At 46.3% G+C, this 26,216-nt stretch overlaps 1 protein-coding gene across 1 annotated transcript in view; it reads left to right on the top strand.

The window, feature by feature from the left end:
* Positions 1 to 6,877: 6,877 nt before the first annotated feature.
* Positions 6,878 to 26,216, top strand: part of LOC134029329 (cell adhesion molecule DSCAM-like) — a 35,225-nt gene continuing 15,886 nt past the window's right edge. Inside the window, exons 1-9 of the mRNA XM_062473415.1 lie at positions 6,878 to 6,923; positions 13,352 to 13,497; positions 13,670 to 13,948; positions 14,791 to 15,066; positions 16,191 to 16,487; positions 17,536 to 17,808; positions 19,101 to 19,379; positions 19,669 to 19,788; positions 22,038 to 22,217. Coding sequence (XP_062329399.1) covers positions 13,723 to 13,948; positions 14,791 to 15,066; positions 16,191 to 16,487; positions 17,536 to 17,808; positions 19,101 to 19,379; positions 19,669 to 19,788; positions 22,038 to 22,217 — 1,651 coding nt within the window. The 5' untranslated portion in view covers positions 6,878 to 6,923; positions 13,352 to 13,497; positions 13,670 to 13,722. The remainder of the gene's footprint in view (positions 6,924 to 13,351; positions 13,498 to 13,669; positions 13,949 to 14,790; positions 15,067 to 16,190; positions 16,488 to 17,535; positions 17,809 to 19,100; positions 19,380 to 19,668; positions 19,789 to 22,037; positions 22,218 to 26,216) is intronic.

Below are 26,216 nucleotides of genomic sequence, written 5' to 3'. Positions count from 1 at the left end.
GCAGAGGTACAGCAAGGGACGTGGGTTTGATATCATCTTAGACAGGGACATCAATAGTACTGCCAACGCGCGGCACGACTGGGTGCCTGGTCTGGGTCCACCACTGGATGTAAGTTGCTGTAGAGGCCACAACATTGATGACGGATTTAATCTGGATTATCTTTCATTAGTGATGTGTCATGGAAAGGATTTAATCAAAATGTTCTCTTCACTCAGCCCCTTACCAACTCTATGTTTGTTGTCATATCGTATTTTCAGGCAATAAAACAGCTGGGTATTGTGTAGTAATTGAAGCAGGGATGATCCCTGAACAGTAAATATTGCATTAGGCCAGCTGTGTACTGGGAATAGGAGGACTGTTCTGTGCCTGCATACAGAAAACATCGAAAAGGATGGAGGCTGGAAATCATCTCATAAATTAAATCATATTTGCTTGTGGTGGGATTATAATTCTCATAATAATCTCAAATTTGTCTCCCTAGAGATGTCTTGGCCTTGTTTCATTCGCGGGGTGCCAGTATGAGTGTATCTTTGAATGTGAACGGTTTGGACTGCTAATTTGGGTAATCATTTTAAATTCTTGATTGATGCCCATAAACGGGAGAGGGAGCGAGGGGAGATGATGAAAGGGAGAAGGGGAAGACTTCAAGGAAGGATAGCAGGTGGGGAGGGAGAGATGGAGGGAAATCGGAACAAGGCGGAATGGAATGGAGAAGGCCAGAGAGGGAGGGAGGGAGGGAGGGATGGAGGGAGGCAGGGAGGGAGGGAGGGAGGGGGTCGAGGCAGGTGTAGAGAAGGAGAGGAAGAGAGGGAGAGGAAGAGAAGGGCTCTGGCTTCCTTGAGACAGCTGGGGATGTGCAGCTGTCTGAGGGGCAGTGTTGCTCCCCACAGCCTCACAGTCTGGCCTCTGAATCGGGATGGAGATGGAGGAGGAGGAGGAGGAGGAGGAGAAGGAGGAGGAGGAGGAGGAGGAGGAGGAGGAGGAGGAGGAGGAGGAGGAGGAGGAGGAGGAGGGGAATAAAGATGATGAAGAGTGGAAAAAATGGTAAAGGACAAAAGGGGAAATAACTGTAGAGGGAAATGATGAATTCCTCCTATATAAGGAAAACAATCAGTGGGAGGATGCAGAAGCCATCATGGTGTTTCACAAAGTCACATATTTACTTACTTTACATCGGTCAGGTTTTAGTTATTCTCAGTTGTTAGGTGAAAAATTCAGTGTAATAAAGTTTGTCCAATATCTATTCATATTGTGAATGAATGAATTGTAAAAATATTAGCTCACATAGGATTAGGATTAATTCATTGTAGGTTAGCTTTGCAATAGGTTTAGTCTGGAAGGAATCTGTCAAGAGGAGCAGGACCAAATCATTCAAATTCCTGCACCTGCATTTGTTTACATAATGCATCATTTCACTTTTGATATTTTGACCTTTTGTTGACTAGACTGTTTATCAGCCTTCATTCAGTCAAATGGGGAAAATCAGTGGCAAGTCTCCCTCTTTGGCCTTGTCTGTCTCCAAAGACACTTTTAACTGTCCTCAAACCTTTCTGGTATGTTTGTAGAGTCCCGGGTTTGTAGGTAAACACAGCAGAGCTGAGGGTAGACATGAGGGAGTCGGGCCAGCGAGAGAGAGCGAAGCAGACGGTAGCGCTGGGGTCGCTGTAATAATGTCTTCTCCTGTGTTTTCCCCTCAGACTGAGTTAATATGGTTTTTGCTGGGTAATGATACAGAGACGTGAGCGCATATCCCCCCAGTAATTGATCCTGCTGGCTACCGCCGCGCGCTAACGAGCTAAACGAACAGGAAACCCCTCCTAGCCACGAGACGGGCAAACAATCCACGCGAGTCAGATTTAGAAGAGAGAGAGGAATAAAAAAAAATACAATATCAAATACAAAGACGTTCTGGGGTTTGATCCGTTACTATGACGGCGGTGGCGTGCTGTAACAGATCAAAGGGAGTGTTGTAAAATGGTTGAAGAGAGAGAAAGAGAGAGAGAGAGAGACAGAGAGAGGGCTGCTTGAGTATTCACTCCTTTTCTCTCCCGACCCCAGGGAGAAAGAGAGAGTGAGAGAAAAGAAGAGAGAGAGAGAGAGAGAGAGAGAGAGAGAGAGAGAGAGAGGACAGCATTCTCTCTTTCATCTTTGACAACATCCACAGGGGGATTGGGGGCTATTGTGAACTTGGAGTGAAATATTTCAAAGGGGTGGTAGAAGAGAAGACCGTCTCCAACCACGTCGGCTTCTTGCTCGCGAGGAGATGAAAAACACCTGTTTTATCCACACTGCCCTTTTTCTTTGATTAAATATCAATATTTATTTTAAACCTGACACCATAGGCACACAATGGTTAACTGATAATTGCAAGTCTGAATTCAAATGTAATGAAACCTTCGGTGATGTCCCAATTTTCCCAACTACACAAGAAGGTCCAGTTCTTCCTTTGCATTCTGTGTTGGTTTCGAATACGGTCTGCTTTGTAACTGTCAGTTTGTTTACACAGCATATGGCTAATTGCCTGTATTAAGCAATCCGATCTAGTTTAACTGTTGTTGATTGCCACTGAGTACATAATCAAGAATTTATTAGCAGCTAATTACATTTCATGAATATAACTGCTGGAGTCTAAACCTCACTCTTTCTTTTCTCTTTTCTCTTTCCTGCATCCTCAACCATTCCTGGGAACAAGCAGGTAAACCTTCTTGGTATTCCATGTGTGAAGTAGTGATCCCATGTTCTCGGTATACAGCATAAACCTAGCTCAGTTGAGAGCCCCTGATTAGCTTGGATCCCTCATAGATATGTCACACACTCAAAAGACAAACGACCAACACTCGCCAAAGCATAAACAAAGCCTGGATTGAGAACAGCGGCTCCTATGTGAGAAAGATGTGTGTGTCTCTGTGTGTGTGTGTTTGTTGCTGGGGCTGAAACAGAGCTGGAGCATACATACTGAATATTCATGGGGCGTGCTTGGTTGGGCCGAGAGATAAGACGTTTATGTTCTGGCAGCCGGGAGAAGAAGGGGAGGGGGGGGAATGGGGCCAATGGGTGCCGTGGCAACGTGTAGACATCAGTGGTTTAATGGCTTGAATCTAACTCGAGCCAATTAAAAGGCATGCAGTGTGCGCCGGGGTGGGCGTCCATTCATTTCAGGGGAAATTGAGGTTGAAATGAACCCATTGTTGGGCCACGTGGCCTGGGTGCAAACTGAGTGCCAAACCGAGCCCTGGCCCCGGCCTCCGGCCCCTGGCCCAGCCTGGCCCCAACCCTGGCCCCGCCGGCCCAGCCCAGCCCAGCTCCTGGCCTGGCCCTGGCCCCTGCCCCTGCTGTGGCACCCTCTCTAAAGAGACAGACAGAGGAGAGAGGAGGGCATCTGTCCAGGCCGGAGACTGGAGTGGACAAGGAGAGGCAGTGTGAAGGAAGGGGGGAGGAAAGGGAGGGGCAAGCAGATGCAGGAAGTGGGGTGGCCAGGGAGACAGACAGGAAGGCAGGCAGACAGACAGACAGATAGATAGACAAGCAGACAGACAGACAGACAGACAGACAGACATGCACAGACAGGCACAGACAGGCAGGCAGGCAAAGACATGCTAATACAGTTTTTCAAGAAAACCCAGTATTTATGTTTTTTTTGGACATGGTGTCTCACAGTAACAGATTCCCTATCACAAAATATAAGTCCTCCTGTTCTTCATATTCATGCCCCTGACACAACATAATCTCTTTAGAAACATCTTCATCCTCCTACTCTCTGCACACCAAGTTTCCTTACCATACATCGCATTTCATCTTCTCATGACATTGTCTCATGCACAGGAAGTTAGGATGGAGACACAAAGCTTTGACAATCCCTCTCTGTGTAGACCTCATCCGGCTTGTCTGATTGGTCGATAGCATATCCCAGGGAGCCTAGCTGTCAGGGCGGCTGCTGAATGGGTCTGCATGTGACCTTTGGTTAATGTCACACGTCACAGGCTTTTATGTCACCCCAAGACAACATGACATGACAGGAATCTTTAGTGACTTTTTTTCTTTCCTAATTTGCTCCTCAAACAAGCGGCCATCATCAAGGATATTTCGAGCAGGCGGGCAACATTAATTATCCTTGTGAGTGGTCTTGATGGACAAAGGGCAGTCAGCTAGAATAGAGAGGCAGGGCGGCGCCTTTGTGTGTGTGTGTGTGTGTGTGTGTGTGTGTGTGTGTGTGTGTGTGTGTGTGTGTGTGTGTGTGTGTGTGTGTGTGTGTGTGTGATTTAAGGGGTTCCCTAGAGAAAGACATAGAGGACAATTTGTGACCTGTAGTTGTTGAACTTCCCTCAAATATAGGAAGGTCCCTGCAACGCAAAACTGTACCTTCATAGCATGCTAGTAAGTATTTTAGAGGCCTCAAAACAAGCAAACATAACTACAATTTTTACAGTATTTTCAGTTTCATATTTTATTTATTTTTATTTAACCTTTATTTACCCAGGCAAGATCATTAAGAACAAATTCTTATTTACAATGATGGCCTGATGTGATATGACTACACTATAGATGATATAGATGATATAGATATGATGGCCATATCTATAGGATATCCATTTGAAAGTGTATACACATTTTCCAAATAGAAAGCCGTTCCAAAATATCAAACATTTTGGAAACTCGTAGTCTGTCAAGAGTCTTTCGCTAATAAGACAAGATGCAGGGGAAATATGTTGTGAAAGTGAGCACCAGAGAGAGTACAGGAGAGCAGAGGGCCAGTGTTAGCGGAGGGCTGAGATGGACCCGCCCAGGTCTGCAGGTAGAGTGTTTAACGAGCTCCGGCCTGATCAAGCCGTGCGTGTCATTTGATTACTGGAGCTCCACTTCTTCTTCTCTCTCTCTCTCTTTCTCTCTCTCTCTCCTCCCCCTCTCTCTTCTCTCTGTCCTTTGTCTCTCTGCAGTATCTTGGTCCTTTCATTTTGCTCGCCGGTCTCACTCTACCTTCTTCTCTGCTTCCAATCCCTTTCTCTCCCTTTCTCTCCCTCTCCTCCTCTAAGGTAAATGATGGCCCGAGGCTGATGTGTGTGCCGAAGTCGGTCTCTGCTTCTTTTTTTAATCTTTAATTTGAGTCATCGTATGAGAACGTCTGTAAACCTTATATCGGGAATAGATGTTCCTGTTGTTTTTCAGTATCAGATCACAGATATGACAAAATGTTGCCTTTGGGCAAATGTGTCAGACGGTGGATATTTTGCAAATAAACAGGGATATTTCTAGTCGTTATTTAGGTCAAATCGAGGTTGTTTTTTGTGTTAAAACTTTGGTATCTGAGCAATGCATTAGGGCATATGTTTAAGCAAGTGTCCAAATGTATGCAGTATGATATCTCAATAAATTATATATAGTGCTAGGAAAGAGGATTCACACATCTCTCAAAAGTTGTAAACGATATCCACCTTTATTCTTTATTGTAATCATTGACCGTATTGCTGTACTGTTTTCATTGTAGAGTATGGCCAGTGTCGTCAGAATGCAAAGCCTGACTCTTCTGCAAGCTTTTAAAAGGGCATGCATCAATAGCTGTATATTCTCTCACTTGACATGCCATGCATAATTTATGACAGGCCTTGTCAATACTTTTGCTATGTCTTTTTTTTCTTCTTTCCACTGTGATCGACCGATATATTTATCGCCAGCAGTTTCTGTTGCTCACTCGGCAGTGGAGCTCTTTAGCTTAGTGCAGACTGCAGACGTCCTATTTTCCTACACTGTGTTTGTTTACATGGATTAGAAAATAATGGATATTGTGTTGAGAATTGTTGGTGATTGGCCCACAGCTTGATACTGTAGAGGTGTCTAAGCCCTAAGAGTATGTGAATCGATTGTATTGTTGCGGCTGTGGGTGGATTCGTCAGGTCTGGCAGTGTGGGTCTGTGTGTGTGTGTGTGTGTGTGTGTGTGTGTGTGTGTGTAGAGGCTGGTCAGGGCAGGGCAGGGTGTTGCTGTAAATACACCCCCCAGCGCTGAAGCAACACAACTAAAGGCAGCAAACACTGTAGCAGTTCTCCATCATGAACGGTTTGACACACAGAACTATGCAGTGAAGTCAGGACACGTGTGTGTGTGTGTGTGGGCTTATGTATGTTTGTCTGTGCTGTATGTGGGAGCATGTGTGTGTGTGTGTGTAAAGTATCTCCATGCATGCTTTTGTCCAACTGTGCACGCTCATGCCTGCCTGTATCGGTGTATCGTGTAGTGCATGCATGTCTGCTCTGTGTTTCTATGTGCCCCTGGGTTTCCCGCTCACAGTGTGCTAACAGATTTTTGGACGAGGCCGCGAGCTAGATGTGAGGGAGAGGCAACAGTTGCCCTGACAACGACAGTAGCTGTCAACACCTCAGTCTTAATAGTGACAAATGGTACTTATTACATCAGCGTTAATTTCCCCCGATCTCCCTCAGATGAAGATAGTTAGCCTGCACTGATCAAATTGTGTCAGCGTAATTACTGGAACAGACCCTATTAAAAGCCAGTGGCCTCGGACTCAGTGTCCCAGACTCATACTTACGCCTATCACTCACACGCATCTGGGAGAAGGCAATGTGGACAGGGGGGCTGAGATCTCTCTATACTAATATCCTTAAGTCCAGATATCAACTCAGAGAGGAGAGGGAGAGAGAGGGAGAGGGAGAGAGAGAGAGAAAAAGAGAGAGAGAGCGAGCAAGCAAGCGAGGGGAAGATAAAGAGGGAGAAAAGGGGGTGGGGGGAGAAAGAGAGAGAGACAGAAAGAGGGAGAAAGAGAGAGAGAAGAGAGGAGGGAGAGGAGGAAGAAAGACCAGAGAGGGTAATGGACTCTTTGTTGTTGACAAGATGGAGGCTGGTTTCTGTTACTGGACACAGGTCTGTATCTGTATCCCTAACAGAACCAAGATGGAGGCACCGTAGAAAAGGTATGACATGATTTTGATGTAACATTTTCCATACAATCTAGGGGAGACTCTCAGGAGTGGCATCTCATCTGGGGGAACTGAAGATAGCGAGCATCATCGGCCTCCTGAGGGGAGAAGTTGGGGAAATGTGCATCATTCAAAAACAAATGATTAAAACTCGAAATTTCATTAAAGTTTCATCCAGCTTTACAATAACTTCAATTACCATAAGCAATTTCAACAGCTTTCCAGATATGGATTATGCCAGTAGCTCAGTTGAGAATAGGCTACTGTCATCTCTCTCTCTCTCTCTCTCTCTCTCTCTCTCTCTCTCTCTCTCTCTCTCTCTCTCATCTCTCTCTCTCTCATCTCTCTCTCTCTCTCTCTCTCTCTCTCTCTCTCTCTCTCTCTCTCTCTCTCTCTCTTGCTTGCTCTCTCTATTTCACTTGTTGGGACTGGAATGAGAGAATGGAATTCACAAATTAGTCTAGTCTGATAGAAATGTGTTAATATGCTGTTTTTAAGCTGCTGCAATAATGAGGTTATGATGGCAGACTGCTCCACATGGCACATTATTTAGCCCTGAGCCCACATCAACTGGCTGGAAGGGTGGTGTTGAAAATAGAGTGCTAAATGTAATCACTCGTTTAACAATCTGTGGGCCTACTCTACGTAGTCAAATATACATTAAAAGGGGTGAGTATCTCCAGCTGTGTGTTATGGAGATGTTTGCTTATAGCAGCCCCATTGAGAGAGACGTGAGATGGTCACATTGCTACAGTGGGTACCTTGCCAAAGACCATTGCGGGGAGAGGCCAAATTGTAGGCTAGGCCATTCTAACATCAGTTGGATGCTACTGTACTAACCAATGGCACATGAATTCATCATTTGTGTCTGTTACAAAACCATGTGCTTCTGTGTTTGATGTTCTGTCAGTTTTATTACCAATGTCAAGCATTTTTTTCTGGCGATTGTTTATTTGCTTATTTAAGCCTACGCTGACCATGTTGACCATTAGGCAAACCTTCAATACCGTAAAAACAGGTCCAGTCACCACTGCATCTAATAAGCCTTAGGTAGAAACGCTTTTGCACCTGTAGCTAGCTAACTAGCGGTGCTAGAAGAGTCTACCCTCCGTTTAGAATTGACCTTGTGGGGGTACACCTAGCACAGATTCGCTGTTCGAGAGTCAGGAAGAACTTTGACTACCGGACGGGAGTTGGGAGGGAGAATTACAGCGCTAATGAAACAGTATGTGCATGGAGCACATACTGTGGAACGAGAGAGCCAGGAGGGAGATGGGAGGATTAATTATGCATTCAGGTACAGTTGCTAGTTGGCTGCCCAGGCTCCAGGCTGTGTGTTTAGAAGAGGGAGCAGAGGAGAGAAGGTCCCAAGGCAGGCCCGGCTGGAGTCCCACTCATAGCTTTGATGAGGCTAGAAGCACAGTAATCTCTCACGTAGGCCTTGTGCTGCGTAATCGGGCTCCCTGGTCTAACATGAAGATAGGAGCTAGGAAGCCAACAGACAGGATTAGGCCTGTGTTCATGTAGAGGTTAATTCAGGTGAATAAACATTGTTTGTGATATACAGTATTTTGTAACATGCAAGCTGACTGTTAGTAACATAATATAGTCCACAGTGTAGTCTATTACCCTGCACTCAACTGTATTGCTCTTTTTGGACCTAAATCTAATATGTCTTATTAATTCATATCTATTTATTATCACAATGCTGGAATAATGCATTGACAGAAATGTATACAAACTAGGATTTGTACATACCAAACAGACAATGCCTCTAAGATCTAAATCTGGTCCAACAATCTGTGATAATTATTGATAAAATAATTTGTGATAGTTTTTATCTGCTGTTGTCATGATTATCAGTCCATTAAACATAATTTAAAGTGGTTATATTCTGTCAGGTTTTACACTGTATGACCATGTCAAGATATTTTGTTTTGTTTATGTAATGCTAATTTTGCAGACTGAATCACAGATTTAAAATAGTTGGATCAAAATCAAAGAGAAGGAACTACATGACATTTTGGAGAGAGAAAATGAAACATTACCAGCTACATGATATATTAAGATGACATATTTCACTTGTATGATTCCTTTTATCAAATTATGCATAGTTCATCTCATGGCAGCTGGGCATTTTTTTGCATGGATTAAAACCCATCTAAATAATGTACAACAAATGAAAATGCATCTTTTAATTTAGACAGGACAGAATAATACCAGTTAGGGTTAGCAGTTGGCAAAACTTTTCAGCCCACACAAAATTAGCCAAATCAAGTCTCTAAAAGGACTCCATTTTGTTTTTTGGGTTTGCCCTTATCAGGAATGAGGGCTGTCTGAAAGAAGCCCTGGCCTTGGGTACTGTTTTGATGTTGTGCCCTAAAGAAATGGGAGGAAGAGGGCATGGCGACATGCATCAGCACCCTTACACACACATTCATTATTGACGCTCTGTGGTGCGTTCACCTCTCTACCCCGTCGGTTTGTGGGGCACCAAGCTGTGGTGTGTATATGTGTGTGTGTGTGTGTGTGGGTGGGGTGGGTGTTATGTTTGTGTGGGTGTGTGTTTGTGTGGGTGTGTGTTTGTGTGGGGTGTGTGTTTGTGTGTGGGCTCTTCAGTGGAAGAGATAGGAACACGTTTTTATTGACCCTGCAAGGTATCGTCCTAGACTCTCTAAACAAAATGGCATCTCCCTTCTGCTGCTTCACCACATTCATACTGTAGTGAACATTCACACTTATACTGTAGTGAACATTCACAACTTAAACCGTAGTGAACATTCACACAGTGGTTCCTGTCTTTAGGCTAGCTGCAGAGTACAAGGGGGCTCTGTTGTAGTGTGTGCACACTGGGTGTCTTTGCAGGGAAGTGACACAGCTATCCACTGTTGTCTCGCTCTTAATATTCTGGGCATACTTAGAGAGAACTAGGGAGAGACAAGCGAGGGATGAAGACAGGAGGGTAGAAGGAGGAGAAAGAAACCGGTAAAGATGAAGAGGTTCCGGCAAGATCTGACCAAAAAAAAACCTTGAAGATAACAAAAACCTAGCGTACATTCTCTTGGTAATATACTGAGTTCATAATGCAAACCTACATAATAATAATAATGTATACTGATAATGCCTAACCCAACAAACAGTCTATCTGAGGTGAGAGTTTGTGCGTGAGCTGCAGTCCACAGCCATGTGACATCCATGTGGTCAGCCAGCATGTTGTCCATCTACACATGCCTATAGGGGAGCTCGACAGTGAGGTCAGCCCTGTGATCTGACCTCAATCAGACCAGATTAGAGATCAGATCAGAGAGGTTGGCTTGAGTCAAGGCACACTGATAACCCCCCCCCCCCCCCCCCCCCCCCCCCCAGCGGGCACCAATTAGAGCCACCCCACTCTGGCCCACTGTGACATCACCATGGAGAGGAGCAGGCTGAGATAAGGGTTGAATCTATATTCATAACAGACTTGAAGGCTTAGCTAGACGACATAGAGTTCTCACGACTTCCCAGTTGATGTTTTGAGAACGACTTGTCGTGTTGAAGGATACAATTGAGTGTTTTGGCATATTAGAAACCTCTGCTGTACAAGAAGTCTATATATACCCATGGCACATTTTGTACAGTTACAAACAGGATTCGAATTACGGACGGGCTTGAGGGGGATTTGACCCCCCTAATTAAGACTTGGACCCCCCCAAAAGAGGTAAAAACAACAGGTCGGGGAGGTCGATACATGCCCTGGAGTAGAAGTTGACCCCCTCGATTGTCTTTGTATAAGTCGCACTCTGGTTACAAGTACACACTAACTAATGTACGTATGTATACCTTTTCCCCCTCATGCATTAGTTGTTGTGGCTATAGCCTACAAATAGAATCATTAATCTGCGTTTTAGTAGAATGGCTCGCTTCATGCAAACAGAATTAGGCCAGAGGAGTTACCACATAGCCTTTAGCTTGGAAACAACTCCATCCATCATCTCTGAGGCGAAGTCCCTACTGAAGAACTGGGTCTCTTGCTGCCTGAGTCACCAAATCCAGTAGCTACTTCCTGATTTCCTCTCTCGGAGAGGACGATAGCTTCTCTCATCTATACGTCGCGCCTTATTTAGCATGCTAAGTATGAGGGTCGGTGGAAGATATTAGATTCTGTTCCCGGCAAAGTGAGGGTGATTAGATTAAGTGTGTGTCTGGAGAACGGAGAGCTTCATCCTGGCCCAGGCCAGGGGAATGTGATGAGGGCTGCACACTCCAATCCCAACAGCAGGCTAGCTTTCTTTGAGTGTAAAGGAGTTAATATGTTCTATTTGACAGAGATGTTTTTGTTTGTTTGAATAATTAAAAATAAATTGCATTTTCATAAATAATATTGTTCAGAGCAATTGTTTGTATATTTATATTGTTGCCATGTTATACTCCAAATCCTGTTTGTTAATAACGTGGAAGTAGAAAACTTTCAAAGTCAATACAAAAAATGGAATTAAAGAAAAAAATACTGTGAGGCAATGACCAGTTCTGGCATACTGTAGGAAAAGACAATACCCATCCTGTCATTTAGAAAAGGCTTGCGGTATGCTTTAGCCAACACTCTTATTTAGCCTACCCCAGCCCCCCTCCCTTTGGTCTGTCACAACACAATAACACGAGCTTGACGTCTTAAAAGCCACCAGAGGAGCTCGGAGGTGCTCGGAGAGAACATTGCAGCAGCACAAGAGCGGCTAGAGAGAAATAGCATTTTGTCTCGCTCAAGATGGGTTCCACAGTGAGATTTCAGAGGACCTGTACAGAATCAAAATGGAGAACTTGAAGAAAAAAAAGGGGAGGCGATGTGGACAGCTCCCCTCTGTGCCCCGGTATTGTGAAGGATATCTGTAAAGCGATGCCCCCTCACACACAATAATGTTTCTTTTATATTGCATTTGTTTTGGGATATGGCAAATAAAGAAGTGTTGATGATTGTGCGTTATACTGCAGCTGGTAACAAAAGCCTCTTAGACAAGATTCACTCCCACAGATAAACACAAACACACACACATACACACACACACATACACAAAAACACACACACTACCACCTCTATGGGTTGCGCTGTTGGTTGCCAGTCTACCATTTAAACCATGTGCTGAATCCCTCTAGGATACCAACTCCATGGACTCCTGTCTTATCTAACTAGGTCAATGCTTACAATAGCTGCATACTTTTCCCCCTCTTTTGCCTCGATCTGTATGAATTGCTTTCAAATTATGCCACAAGGTTGATTGCCCATTTATGTGTATAAACATTAGTATAATATAAAATTGTATGCCCATATTATTTGCATGTTTTTTCTCTGTTGTCCTACTTCACCCTGAGTTTTGGTGGAGGATTTAAAGTGGTTGGAATCCATGTTTTATCAAAGCTAGCAGGGTGTATAATTGTTTTGTGAACATTGACATTTCCTTGTTTTTTTTTCAGTAGTATTTGGTTTTGATTTGGGGGGGGGGGGGCAACTGGATCCAGATAATTCAAAAACGCTTTGCACATAAAACCGTTGCTGTATTTTCGACTGCTATTCAGATCATAGCTAGACGGTTTGTTTCCCAAACCAACATTGAAATGATACATCTTCAATTATTCTTTGCAGCTAATAGAATACATTGTTTATGGTAAACACGGATTGTATTGCACAGTCTATTTTTCTCAGGCCTTATCTAGGGACACCCTTCTCCTGTTTTCAGTGGCCCTGGCTGCTTCTCATTGGCGCTGCCCCCAACTGCAGTTCCTTGGGGGCCTAAACGCTGCGTAAGCTGCCTCTGTCTTAGCATGCTCACGACAACACGGGAAAGACAATCTCCTGTAAATTGCTTTTTAGATCAGTTTTGACATCAATCAGCTCCCATGGGGATATGGTATGCAAGTGATTTCCAGAAGAAGGTATCATTCCTTATGGATGTTGACAGCCCTACTCAGTCTAGCTTGATCCCCGGAATTAACATAATATTACTGCTGAAACTGAACTGGCTGTGACACATTGTGTAATTGTGCTTACTGTGGTTGGTGTTAACTAGCGCACTGGGACCAGTGGGGGCAAGGGTCAAATGGATAGGCTATGTTTTTAGGCTTGAAGCAAAGGTCACCCGTGAATGTCTGTTGGGATATCCTGGAGGCTTACAGCATCATTATCTCCAAATAGGTCTGTAATGGAATATAAAGTTGGTAGGTTTTTCCATGCTTCAATGACTACTTACCTGTCCTACTGGTCTGACCTGAAACATAAAAGCTCTCTCTCTCTCTCTCTCTCTCATCTCTCTCTCTCTCTCTCCTCTCTCTCTCTCTCTCCTCTCATCTCTCTCTCTCTCTCTCTCTCTCTCTCTCTCTCTCTCTCTCTCTCTCTGTCTCTCTCTCCCTTCTTCTCTCCCCTCTTTATCTCTCTCCTCGTGCTATTCCAGGACAGAGATATCTATCACATCTACCGGAGCCTTGTATATCCTGGATGTGCTGCTTGAGGATGGCTTGAATAACTACCGCTGCACCACTCGGCACCGCTACACCGGGGAGACCCGACAGAGCAACAGCGCCCGGCTTTTTGTGTCAGGTCAGCGGCGGCCTACATCGTGATATTAAGAGTTTGGGTTATCTTCCCCAAAATGAAAATTAACGATGATGATATGTTTCTCTCTGTACGAGTCTGTAATGGAATACAAAGTTGGTGGGTTTTTACCTTTTGAGTAACGGTAAACCCCCCCCCCCCCCTCCAACCCCATCAGATCCTACCAACTCCGAGCCAGGCATCCTCGATGGCTTCGACCGGCAAGAGGTCATGGCGTCCCAGCGCGTGGAGCTGCCCTGCAAGGCGTCGGGCTACCCCATGCCCAAGTACCGCTGGCTGAAGGACAACAGCCCCCTGGAGCCTGACAGCCGCTCCCGCCAGACCCTCACGGGCCTGCTGATCGAGAGCGCCCAGCCCACGGACGAGGGCATCTACGTGTGTGAGGTGTGGAACAGCTACGGCAACGCAGAGGTCATGGGGCAGCTGGTGGTCAAACGTGAGTCGTAGAGATTTCAACTGGGGTTATTTATTTATGAACAAATACTGTTTGATGTCACTTTTATTTATTTAGGGAGTTTCATTTATTTTTGGATCTTATATCCTTTGTTTATTTATTTATTATTATATACGTTTGCTACATATACACAGACTCACACCCAAATATGGACTTTTCGACAGGTCTGCATATGCCTTTGTAAGCAGAGATTTGTTAAAACGTTTGTTGACCGAGACCGTAGTCCAAAGTCCATATTTGGTTTCTTATATACTACAACAATAAACTGTCAGAAGAATGAAAAAGCAGATGCCATGTTGTAAACATCTCCAAGGCAACCGCTTGTTTCTATGTCCGTAAAAGCGTTTGCAGACCTCTGCGAACTTTCAGAAGTCTGCAAACGGTTTTGCGGACTTCTTTGAACTTCTCTGGACCAATAAGAACAGCGTATTGGTCTAATTATAATAATAGTATATAACAAACAATTTGCGTATGTGTACTATTCTGGAACCTCTCCATTCATTTTCTATATCTAATGGCCGTTATCCACAGTCGCAGACTGAAATGCCTCTGTACACAATTGGATAGAATTGGATAGATACAACCAATCTTTGTACAGTCATTGTATTAAACCCGCCCCAAATCATATAAACAGTTTTGATTGGTCCAGCACGTTTCATGCCGGAGGGAAACCTGTTTGAATGGGAGGGTGGCCAGATCCATCTGCCAGAGCACAGAAACCATGAGCTGGCAGATTGTTCTGGTTCCAGGTCTAACAAGTGTACATGCCAAAAGCACTGTCACATTTATCCAAACGTTCCCTCCCCCTGATCTGTTGTCTCCAGAGCCTCTGAAGGCGGTGGTGAGTCCACGCAAGGTGAAAGGCAGCGTGGGTAGTAAGGTGTCCCTGTCCTGCAGCGTGACTGGCTCAGACGACTACGAGCTGTCCTGGTACCGCAACGGCGAGATCATCTATCCCGGCAACAACGTGCGGATCACTGGGATCAACCGGGAGAACCTGATCATGGAGGGGATGGCCAAGAGTGATGGGGGAGCATACCAGTGCTTCGCCAGGAGGGGGAAAATGTCCGCCCAGGACTTTGTCCAGGTCATCCTAGAGGGTGAGAGAGAGTCCTGTCCCTTTGAAGATGATGGCTTCAGTGTGGCTAGGGAAAATCTTTTTTTGTCATGTGACACAGGACACATTTTAGTGTTTGTGTTTCGGAAAACAGGCGTTTATACGAATGTATCACGTAGGCATGTGTGTGTTCGCTGTAATCCCTGCTGTGGCGCCCGCGACGCAGCCAGTGTCATTAGGGTTAGTCCTGCCCGCTCCAAATTGCTTACCTGAGCCCGGTTGCTTGGGCAACTGTCTCCCATGGCGGTGGAACAGTATAAAGAGGATATTGATAATCTATAATGATGTAGAGCATGCCAGGGTTATCAGAGAGCAGCAGCAGGCACGCGCGGCAGCCTCTGAAAATACAGCTGTTTTTTATCCGGCTCAGACTGCACCCTCGAAAGATAGATAGATAGACGAATGGATAGATGGGGATGAAAGTCACTGGGCAGCTTTTGGAGATAGGACTCTGCGCTGGACATAAGAGCAACTGGGTTTCATTGTGTAGGATGTCAACTCTTGCGTTTGGTCCTTTTTCCTTTTTTTCCGTCACCAATATGTTATTTGGTCTTGTGCTGAATACTGTTTATTGTTGACTGTTCTGTAGTACGCAGTATGGCACCACTGTTTTAACGTGACCTATGCTGCTGTAAAGATGAAACAAAACAATACCTAGATTAGTCCCACAAACTATTCAATGGAACTTGATTTTAATGTCACCTTTTTGGTACTGTTTACTGCTGTTACCAAAAATGGATGAGTGCATGGCAGTCATCTTGAGGAATGGCACTCCAGTCCCACTGTCTAACCTTCTTGCATTCCCCATCCTTTCCCTCTCTCTTCCCCTCCTCCCTCCCCACCCTCTCTCTCTCTCTCCCCACCTCTCCTCTGTCCGCTCATCCGACCCTCATCCTCCCTTCCTTTCTCTCTTTTCTCCTTAACGCCCCTCTCTTCTCCCTCTCCCATCTCTCTCCTCCTCACCTGCCTCACCAATCCTCTCTCTCTCCCCCCCCTCCTCCCTCCCCCATATTCCCTCTCTCCCCTCCCCCATTTCCCCTATCTCTCCCCCCCTCCCCCATCCTCTCTCTTTTCTCTCTGACCCTCCCCCATCCTCCCCGCCACCAGACGGCACCCCCAAGATCCTGTCCTCGTTCAGCGAGAAGGTGGTCAACCCCAACGAGGCCGTCTTCCTGGTGTGCAACGTGAAGGGAACGCCTCCGCCCTCCTGCACCTGGTCCCTGGACGACGACCCGGTGATCAAGGACGGCCACCACCACCTGGGCCACTACGAGAGCCACGAGGGGCACGTGGTGAGCCAGCTGAACGTCAGCCACACCCAGGTGCAGGACGGGGGCGTGTACCGATGCACCTGCAGCAACTCGGCCGGGACCGTCTACCACCAGGCTCGCATAAACGTAAGAGGTGCTTGTCAGATCAGCTCCTCCAAAACAACAACAAACATGATGACACACCTTAATGTTGACTTTTGATGCTTGTCTTTCTTTTTCTTTCTGTTTTCTTTCCCGTGCTCTCCAAGTGCTTTCCAGACACCAAACATTCTCCCATCGAGCTTTTCTCGTTGCTTCCTTTTTGTTTGTTTTTTCTCATCTTTTGGTGTCTTGTCTTTTGGTTCCAGGTTGTGGGCTATCACTTTCTTTTTCCTTTCACTTTCTCCACGTTGTGTGTTTTCAAATCTTTGTCTGTAATTCCATTGTGAGATATCTCTTTTTTTCTCTCACTCTCTCTCCTTCCTGCTTTTTAGTGCTGTTACTTTTGTCTAACAATGCTAGTTCAAATTCTCTCTCTCTCTTTCTCTCTCTCTCTCTCTCTCTCTCTCTCTCTCTCTCTCTCTCTCCCTCTCTCTCTCTCTCTCTCTCTCTCTCTCCCTTTCTCTCTGTCTCTCTCTCTCACACACACTATTGTTCCCCCTCTTCATGTGTGTCCTTGTGTTTGCAATAATCTATTGTGTTTTATTTGTCTAGATTCATTTGTTCTTTTCATACAGATTGTAGTTGCTGAAACATTTCATTCACACACTGACTAATTTACCACTGTAACGTTCTCTTCTTTGCAGGTTTTTACAGTATAGAACAGAACATAATTTTATCCAGCCATCGTATTGTACAGCTTTATCTATTGGCCAGCGATATACATATCTTTAGAGCATATGCTTAAAATGTCCTTAAATCAGTCAAGTTACAAGCTATCAGATTCTAAAAAGAACACAGTGTGAATGTTCCCCACTAAAAAAAGTTCTGTCTTTCAGCCGTCAGTCAACACTTGTCAATAATCTGGTCGTGATTTCACAGTCCTGTCCTGACTGAACCATGGGGTCCTGTGGTAAACCAACAGAAAACAAACGTATTTTGTTGTGGTGTACTCAGTCACTGCTTCGTGTTAGCGTCATGTCGCAGTCCTCCCCCCTTAAATGTGTTTATAGAGAGCTCTCTCTCCCTCTCTGTCATTTTAGGCCGTGCCAGCATCCGACCAATGAAAAACCTCACGGCTATTGCCGGGCGGGACGCCTATGTGCACTGCCGCGTGATTGGCTACCCGTACTACTCCATCAAGTGGTACAAGAACTCGGCCCTGCTCCCGTTCAACCATCGACAGCGGGCGTTCGAGAACAACGGCACGCTGAAGCTGTCCAACGTCCAGCAGGTGGACGAGGGGGAGTACAACTGCAAGGTGATGGTGCAGCCCAACAAGATGGACTCCCAGAGTGTCCACGTCAGCGTTAAAGGTACAATCAGCGTTTGAGCACAGACCTCCGAACACCTGAGGCTCTCCTTTTTTATTATTTGGATTGAATCGTGTTCCGTTCGGAGGGAAGTCGTCACTTTTCAAGACATGGTGGCAGGAAAGTAACTTCACAAACGCGACCACGGCACCTAAAAGAGAATAAATCAGAGTGAATCCAATGATGTCAAAAGACTGACCATTTGAATTATTCAAAGAAACCAAATCGGACCTTACTTGGCCCTTTACTCGAAACCCTTCTTTTCCCGCAAACCAACCTGAAGACACGAGGCAGCTGTTGGCAACTCATGAGATAGACTCCATGTACATTAGTGTTACTGATATTGCATTACACAAGCAATTGAGCTTGATAAAGTCGTTAGAACCCATAATGGGTGTGCTTCCCTCTCGCTTCATCTCCTCTACTACACGAGGCCATGAATGATGTAAACCCCTACTTAAGACGTTTCTACAGCGTGTGTGGGTTATATGCATTTACAGTGCATGTGTGTGTGCGCAAACGAGTGAGTGCGAGGAGGAGAGGAGGGGGGGGGGGGCATGGAGACGGAGCCCGTGATCTAAAGCAACGCTTCCCCTCTGTGAGTGCGTTAGTTAATTTGCTCTGCTCACGCTTAAAAATCCTGCGCCGTCTCGGGGCATCCCAGGAGTCCATTATCCCCACTTTGTTATGAATTAAATCAGCGGCGGGAGTGCTGCTTATTCCAATGTTATTTTAACTCATTGGATTCTCAAATACAGATGACTGGCACTAGGGCTAGTCATTCCCCAGAGAGGGAAGCACTGACAGACCACCATACGTCTGGGTTATTTCCTTCAATAGAGAGAGCTCTCAGTTCATTGAATTAACATGATGCTTATAGGCCCACCATTTATGGTTTTCACACGTGTGTGTATATACATGTAAATCTCCGTCCTTCCAGACACGGAGAATGAGTCACCGAAAGACTCTGAGAACTCAAACTTGGCTGAAATAACACAGTGCACCTTGGCGCGCTGTGCATTCTAAGAGCACACTGTGGAATGACATGGAATTATGGGATGTCAGGCTTTAAGAGCCATTGTGTTTCACTTCCAGCGGTGAACAAATGAAAACCTCGATTGATAGGCGGCTGAGAAGAGATTGGAAACCGCTTTGAACCTAGGCGGAGTTGACGTCGAAATTGCACTGCCTTGTCTCATCCCCAATGTCTTCTCTTGCCCCTCTTCCCTTCGTCCTCTCCTCTTCTTCCTCCTCCTCGCCCTCCTCCTCCTTCCCCCCCTCCTCCTCCCCCCCAGTCCCTCCTTACATCCAGCCCTTCGCCTTCCAGCGCTTCTCCATTGGTCAGCGCGTCTTCATCCCCTGCGTGGTCATGTCAGGTGACCAGCCCCTGGACATCACCTGGCAGAAAGATGGCCGTCCCATCCCCGCCAGCCTGGGCGTCACCATCGACAACATCGAGTTCACCAGCTCGCTGCGGATCTCCAACCTGTCCCCCGACCACAACGGCAACTACACCTGCATCGCCCGCAACGAGGCGGCGGCTGTGGAGCACCAGAGCCAGCTGATCGTCAGGGGTGGGTGGAGTCTCTCTTGTGCTCTCTCTCTCTCTCTCTCTCTCTCTCTCTCTCTCTCTCTCTCTCTCTCTCTCTCTCTCTCTCTCTCTCTCACACATACCTCTGGCTTCTATCCATCTCACCTGTCTCGTGTTTATTTTTCTCTCGTTTGTCTGCCTGGCTAGCCGACTCTCCCTTCTCCCTTCCCCTCGCTCTGCCTTTCTCTCTGTCTCGGACACCATATTTGATTTTATTGCACTCATTCTCCTTCTCTCTGTCTTTCTTTCTCTCGATATCTCTTTGTTTGTAGTTCCTCCCCAGTTTGTGGTGCAGCCTGAGGATCAGGATGGTATCTATGGCAAGGCTGTGACCCTCAACTGCTCCGCCGAGGGCTACCCGCGCCCCACCATCGTGTGGAAGCACTCCAAAGGTACCTGCCAAACACGTTGTGTTCCACACCAAGGTTCCTGCAGAACACATTTGTACCACACCGAGGTAGCTGGAGAACACACTTTGTGCCATGCCAAGGTGGCTACAGAATGGTGTGCCACAACAGAGGCACAGCCCCCTGGTCAAACTTCGTTTGGACACAACATGGCAACGCCATGGGTCATCAACCGATTTCCCAGCAATGTAGTCCGCAGAAGCGCATCATTATTTGCCCTAAGTAGGTCGGCAGCCTTTTTGATCTCAGTGGGACTTCGGGGGGGATGTGGGTCATCTGTTTGATGCACAGCCCATAGGTGATGTACTTGATGCGCAGGTGTGTGGTGCAGGCAGGCGCAGGTGCGGACACTGTTGGCCGTGAGGAAGACGGGAGCTTCCAGCGAGGCTGTTGGGAAGGTGGGCCTCCGAGAGGCACGCAGGGCAGGGGGATGCGCATGTGGGCGTGTTAGTAAACAGGTGAAAAAAGTGGCACATGACCTTACTAGTTCAAGATGGGCTGCAGGTTTCTGCCTCCTCATTTGTGACAACAAGGGATCAAAGCTCCTCCTATGGACACACAGACAGACAGACAGACAGGCAGGGGTTCATGTAAGACAATGTAATGCCTGACATAATCCACAGCCATACCTTGACTGCTCTACAGTTCATGACTTCATCAGGAGTCGTACCTCTGGTCACACTCCATTTTCTGTAAGTTGCGGCTGGACAGCCAGGGTTCTATGTTCCCGTTGTGGGGTGAGCAAGCCCAGGAAGGCGTGGGCGGGTGGGGGGCTGATGGGAAAGGTCAGCCCGGATTTGAATACCAGCTAGCTCTCTTTGGATATGCAAAAATCCATAATTCAAGCACATCCTTTCTTTTTTCTTTCTTTTTCTCTCTCTCTCTCTCTCTCTCTCTCTCTCTCTCTCTCTCTCTCTCTCTCTCTCTCTCTCTCTCTCTCACTTTCTCTCTCTCTCGCTCTCTGCCTGTCTTTCTCTCCCTCCCCCTCTCTCTCCATCCATAAGGCAGCGGAGTGGGAATAGCACAGCCACTTGACCCCTCGCTAAGCAGAGGCACTTGACTGCATTTTTAATTAGGACCAAAAACCCACAGCTCGCTAAATGGGCCTTATCTTTCCCCGTTAACTTTAGAGCATGCTAATGTAGCAGCCACTGTTCAGACACATGTTTAATACTCGATGAGCGCACAGGAATATGCCGCTTTTGCCATCATAAAAGTAGACCACTAAAGCTCTGAGAGCATTTCCCTTTACAAGCAACTCCTTGACCTGAACATGTTCACGATTAGCCGTTTCCTACTAAAGTAGTTTGACCGTTTTAGGACGAGACTGTCCAACAGTATTTCCAACAGAAACATAGGCTCTGACTACAACATAGTACACAGTGTTCTTTATCCGACCAGGGTACCTCCAGCACCGTTCCTGTTGACTGTTATTAGTTTGGGCATCAGGGATATGGCGAGAAATATATCGTTTAATGTAACACGATGTAGTTGGGAAAATACTTTATTAGCAATTGCATGTACAGTACATGATATACTTTTCTCCTCAGACAAATTGATAGTGAACTGCAATGAGCAAAAGAGAAACCTTGCATAAAATATTTATATTTTGTTTATGTCATTTTGTGAACAACAGGTTTTTCAATGTACTGTACAAGGCCACATGTACATATTATGTTATACAGTAAGCTCAGAGATTCAGACAATTAAATCCAGATACAGAAAAAAAAGCTTCGAGTTGCAAAGTTAGCTACATAATGGAATCTTGTTGTTTTCCCTTGCACCAATCAACTGGCTTGTTGAACATGGGGCATTTTGGTCGACAGTGATTACCTCATATTAGCAGCTAGCTGTATTCTCCACAGCATCTGTCTGGGATTTAGATGGTGTTAAGTGTGTTTACAATCTTAAACCCTACAAGCTTTGTCACCAAATGGCTAAACACATACACACACACACACATACACAACCCAGACAAATAAACCCAAGCATCTGTCCATGGCCTGTTTGACCTAAAACATTGTTACAGGATACAAACACCATACATCAACAAAATTGGATAAGCCGTATTGGTTTGGTTTAGAAAGGAACAATTGTTCACCCTGGTGATGTATTGGTAAAACACGGTGGTAATCTCCAATCATGTACGCATGACCTGACCACCATTCCTATTTTCTCCTTTCCCTTCCCCTCTCCTGACCTTTTCTCTCTCTCCCCCTCCTGGTGCCCCTCAGGTGCGGGTGTGCCCCAGTTCCAGCCCATCCCTCTCAACACAGGCTCCCGCATCCAGCTGCTGGCCAACGGCTCTCTGCTCATCAAGCACGTCCTGGAGGAAGACAACGGCTACTACCTGTGCAAGGTCAGCAACGACGTGGGAGCCGACGTCAGCAAGTCCATGTACCTCACCGTCAAAAGTAAGGCTCTCTCGTTCACTCTCTCTCTCTCTCTCCTTCTCTCTCTCTCTCTCTCTTTCTCTGTAAGCATGAGGGTGAGTGTGTGCGTGTTCGTCCCTGTGGCAGACGTGCAAGAGTTCATATGTTGAGTAGCCAAGGAATTCGCCACCCTATTTTATACTTTCAGACCTCATGGAAAGTCTACCATGTGAAAGAGAAGAGAGAGAAGAGAGAGAGATTTAGGCAGACCAAAAGATACCAAAAGAATAAGCGAGTGACCAAGAGAAAAAAGACAAAAACGTTGCATGCCCTCCCCTCCCTCACTCTAGTTCAACTCATGATGTCACAGAATCCCAATTCTGGCTTTTAAAGTCACTGTTGGGCAACGTTAGACGTACACCGTCTGTACTTAGTCCGTCTCTTCACATCGATTTCCTCTGGAAGGTTATTTTTCCTCTTGTGTACAACATGTTGAACAACAAAGTAGTCCTAAGAGCTTCACCCCAGTCCACAAATCTATTTTAATCAGCCTGAGCAGCCTATGAGCAAACGTCCGCCCTCCTAATCACTTTCTGACCACTCACAAAAACCCACCACAGAGAGAGCCAAGGAGAGCAAAGCTAAGCACCCTGGGATAGATGCCATGAGGTTTTGACATCACTAGGGATTGGACGGCGGCCATGATTGCACTTCTTACCTAGAGAATGACCTCGAATGAGGTTCATGAAACACTAAGCGAGGGCACCTTTTTAAAAATTCATTATCGGGGAACGTTTCTTTCCGTACATGTCACCCTACTCCAGCGGTCTTCAACCCTGGACCTCAGTGCCCACTGTCCTGGGTGTTTTAAATGTTTCCCTGCTCCGACACACCTGATTCGAATGAATGGTCGTTACCAGGCTTCTGCAGAACTTGATCAAACCCAGTCATTTGAATCTGGTGTGTTGGTGTTGAAGCAGGGAAACATCTAAAACATACAGGACAAACATCCAAGGTGAAATGGAATCACGTGAAAGCTCGCTTCGGGGGGGGGGGGGGGGGGGGGTGGGTGCTTTGCAGGAAAATTGTGGTTGGCCCCACCAAATACCAAATCTCACTCCAAGGTTTTTGGAAAAGTTGGCAGCCCTGAGTGTCCTATCTGCTAGTGCTAATGGTAATGGGTAATGCTAGCCTGGCTAACTAGCTCGTGTCATACCTGCCACTGCCAGCGTAAATGATAATGCTAACCGGGATAGCTTGCTAATTCCCCACCTGCCAGTGCTAACGATGATGCTAGCTCCGGGCTCTAGGCACCCCTCGTGTGAGGGGGAAGTATTCTCATTTGGCGGTGTTGAGATGTGAGTGTGGCTTATTTCCCTGTGCTGCCCTTATCAAGCAGGCGCAGGAGACCCCCTGCCAGGCTGCCCCCCAACCCTCGCCCCCCCCCCCCCCTCTCCTCCTCCTCGCTGTTGCCGCCAATGTCTGCTCCCTCCTGGCACTGCTACACAAGGGCTCAAAAGAAAAAACGAGTGCGGAGACACACGTGCACACGCACGGGTAGACACACACACACACGGGCACACGCGTCCACACACATCAACCCACACGCAAGCACGTCCTGTACGGTTACAGTAACAACAACAACACGACCAGAGGGAAAGAGGACACTTCTCTCTGCCCTCTCTCAGAGGAGGTCATCTCTCCCTGCTCTCTGCGCCAGGCTGACAGGTTGATGTGTGTGTATGTGTGTGTAGGTGTGTGTGTGTCTAAGCTCATAGCCTGAGTAATGGGCCAGGACAAAGGGGCATTAGAGGGGTACAGCGGGCAGATTTACTCGACCAGGCATGCCTACGGTATGTGTGTGCACGGTGAAAGCCCTGACGTTGTCCGGAGGAACTGTATGTGTGCGTGTGTTTACTGCATGCATATGTGTAATGGTGTGGGTCTGTGGGGTGCAACATTCCTGTTATTTGTGCGAACTGTACATGGCTTCTAGTTAGTGTGTGTGTGTGTTTGTGTTTGGGGGCTATGGCCCAGTGAGGCTTGTCTTCGTGGCCTACTTTTCCAGGGTGCCCGTCGAGGAGATGATGAAATAAAGGCTGAAGTGTATTATCCTCACCCAGGCGCCATGACACTGAGACCAGCATGCCGCAGGAGAGGCACGAGAGCGGGCTGGAAGGGGTGGGGGGAGGTTGGAGATTGATTCCCTTGTACCCTATCAGTTTGTTTATGCTGTGTGTGTGTGTCTGCGTGCTTGTGTGTGCTTGCGTTTGTGTGTTCTGCTATTGCTGTCCCCGTTCCACAGTTTGACTTGTGAGACATACTAGACACAGCCTCTCATTTAATCGATAATTTAAAAAAAATACAAAAAATAAAACAGAGAGCTCTAATGTGAAGTCAGCCATTATACTATAATGTATCCTGGCGTCAGTGTGCCCAAGTATCTTTCCAGTACAAAAATCAACAGCTCTGAGAACTGGAAAGGCAGATTACCGAAACACTATACTACTCCTAAGGAGTCTTGGGGACCTCACAAAGTGTCCCTAAGCTATTAGTGTGGCCCTGAGTGTTGCCTCATTACGCGCTGCCTCGGCTGTGCGCTTGTCACCCATCAAACGACCACATTTCCTTTAACCCCCCGAACTGTGCTCACGTCAGCTCAGGATGCTCGCTGTAAAAGTGTACTTACACGGCTGGGTGGGTTGAAAAGGGAGACCATTAGTGTTCTAGTATGCCCCCCCCCTCCCCGACCACACCACACGCCACCTCTAGTTTGGCTGTGTTTGTTTGTTGGTGTGTGGTACCCAAATACTGTATGGTGTGGTTTTGTGTTACCATGCTCATAACATGTATACACATTATGTATAGATTACTGTGTGTGTATGTGTGTGTGAAGGTGAGAGAGACACAGGGCGATCTCTTCAGTGCATTTCTGCCTCATTTGAAACCGTCAATACCTCAATTAGAGGCAGACCAAGGGCCCAAGGGAGGCGCTATTTGTATGCTTTGTTCTGCTTTATTTGCGGTCTCTTTTTCTCTTCCTTGCTCTTTCTCTCTCTCTTAGTCAAAGAAAATCAGATACAAAAGACATTATAAAGTGTGATTTTAGCCCTCTGCAATTTACTTAACAGTAACTACAAGCACTATTAAGATGTCACATTTTTTAGGGCCGCTTTCAACTGTAGTTTTTTTGTTTTTTGTATCGAGTGTTTGTGGTAGTTGTAGTCTGTCTAAAATAGCATCCACCCCCTCAGCATGTCCCTCTGCCCAGTGACAGGCAGGCTGAGTGCGACCTGACAGCATGGGAGAGGAAGAGAGCATGGGAGAGATGGGCTTTCTCTGTCTATGTCTCTCGCCCTCTGCTTTTACTTTTTTCTCTCTTTCTCTCCACGTCATTGTCTATCGCTCCACTCTCTTCTCCAGTCTCTGCATCTCACTTTCTCCGTCCGGCATTCTTTCTCTTTTTCTTTTTCTTTTTCTTTCTCTTTCTCTTTCTCTTTCTCTTTCTCTTTCTCTTTCTCTTTCTCTTTCTCTTTCTCCCTCCCTCCCTCCCAGCCTTTTTTATTACCGGGCTCAGTAATATCGCTGGATATTAAAAAATATACATCAACCAAGCAATTATGAGCTATCAAAAAGGAAACGCCTTGCCTTGGGGTGGCTGCTTTTGTGCAGTGTGTGTGTGTGCGTGTGTGTGTAACCTTGCCAGCTTACCTTTTCATATTGGTTTATAAAACACAGCAGTGTATATGTCCCAAATCTATCATCACACCAGAGGCATCAGCAGTACCTTTAGCAGTGTCACAGTCGAGTACAGTATCAAAGCACACACACCATGTAGCCCTTTCAGACAATGCTACAGGAGCAGACGTTTCTTTAGGCTGAGATCATGGGGAAATGTGCTGATCACACAGTGAAAAGCCAGATTCGCTGTCTGCGTGTGTGTGTGTGTGTGTGTGTGTGAGAGAGAGAGAGATAACGAGAACGGGTCGTTCATTCGCGAGCGTCGTTTGAAAGACTTGTCGAGACGAGGATTTTTTGCCC

Source organism: Osmerus eperlanus, chromosome 11 (assembly GCF_963692335.1).
Source record: "Osmerus eperlanus chromosome 11, fOsmEpe2.1, whole genome shotgun sequence".
Taxonomy (NCBI): domain Eukaryota; kingdom Metazoa; phylum Chordata; class Actinopteri; order Osmeriformes; family Osmeridae; genus Osmerus; species Osmerus eperlanus.
This window is presented reverse-complemented; position numbering and strand designations above follow the sequence as displayed.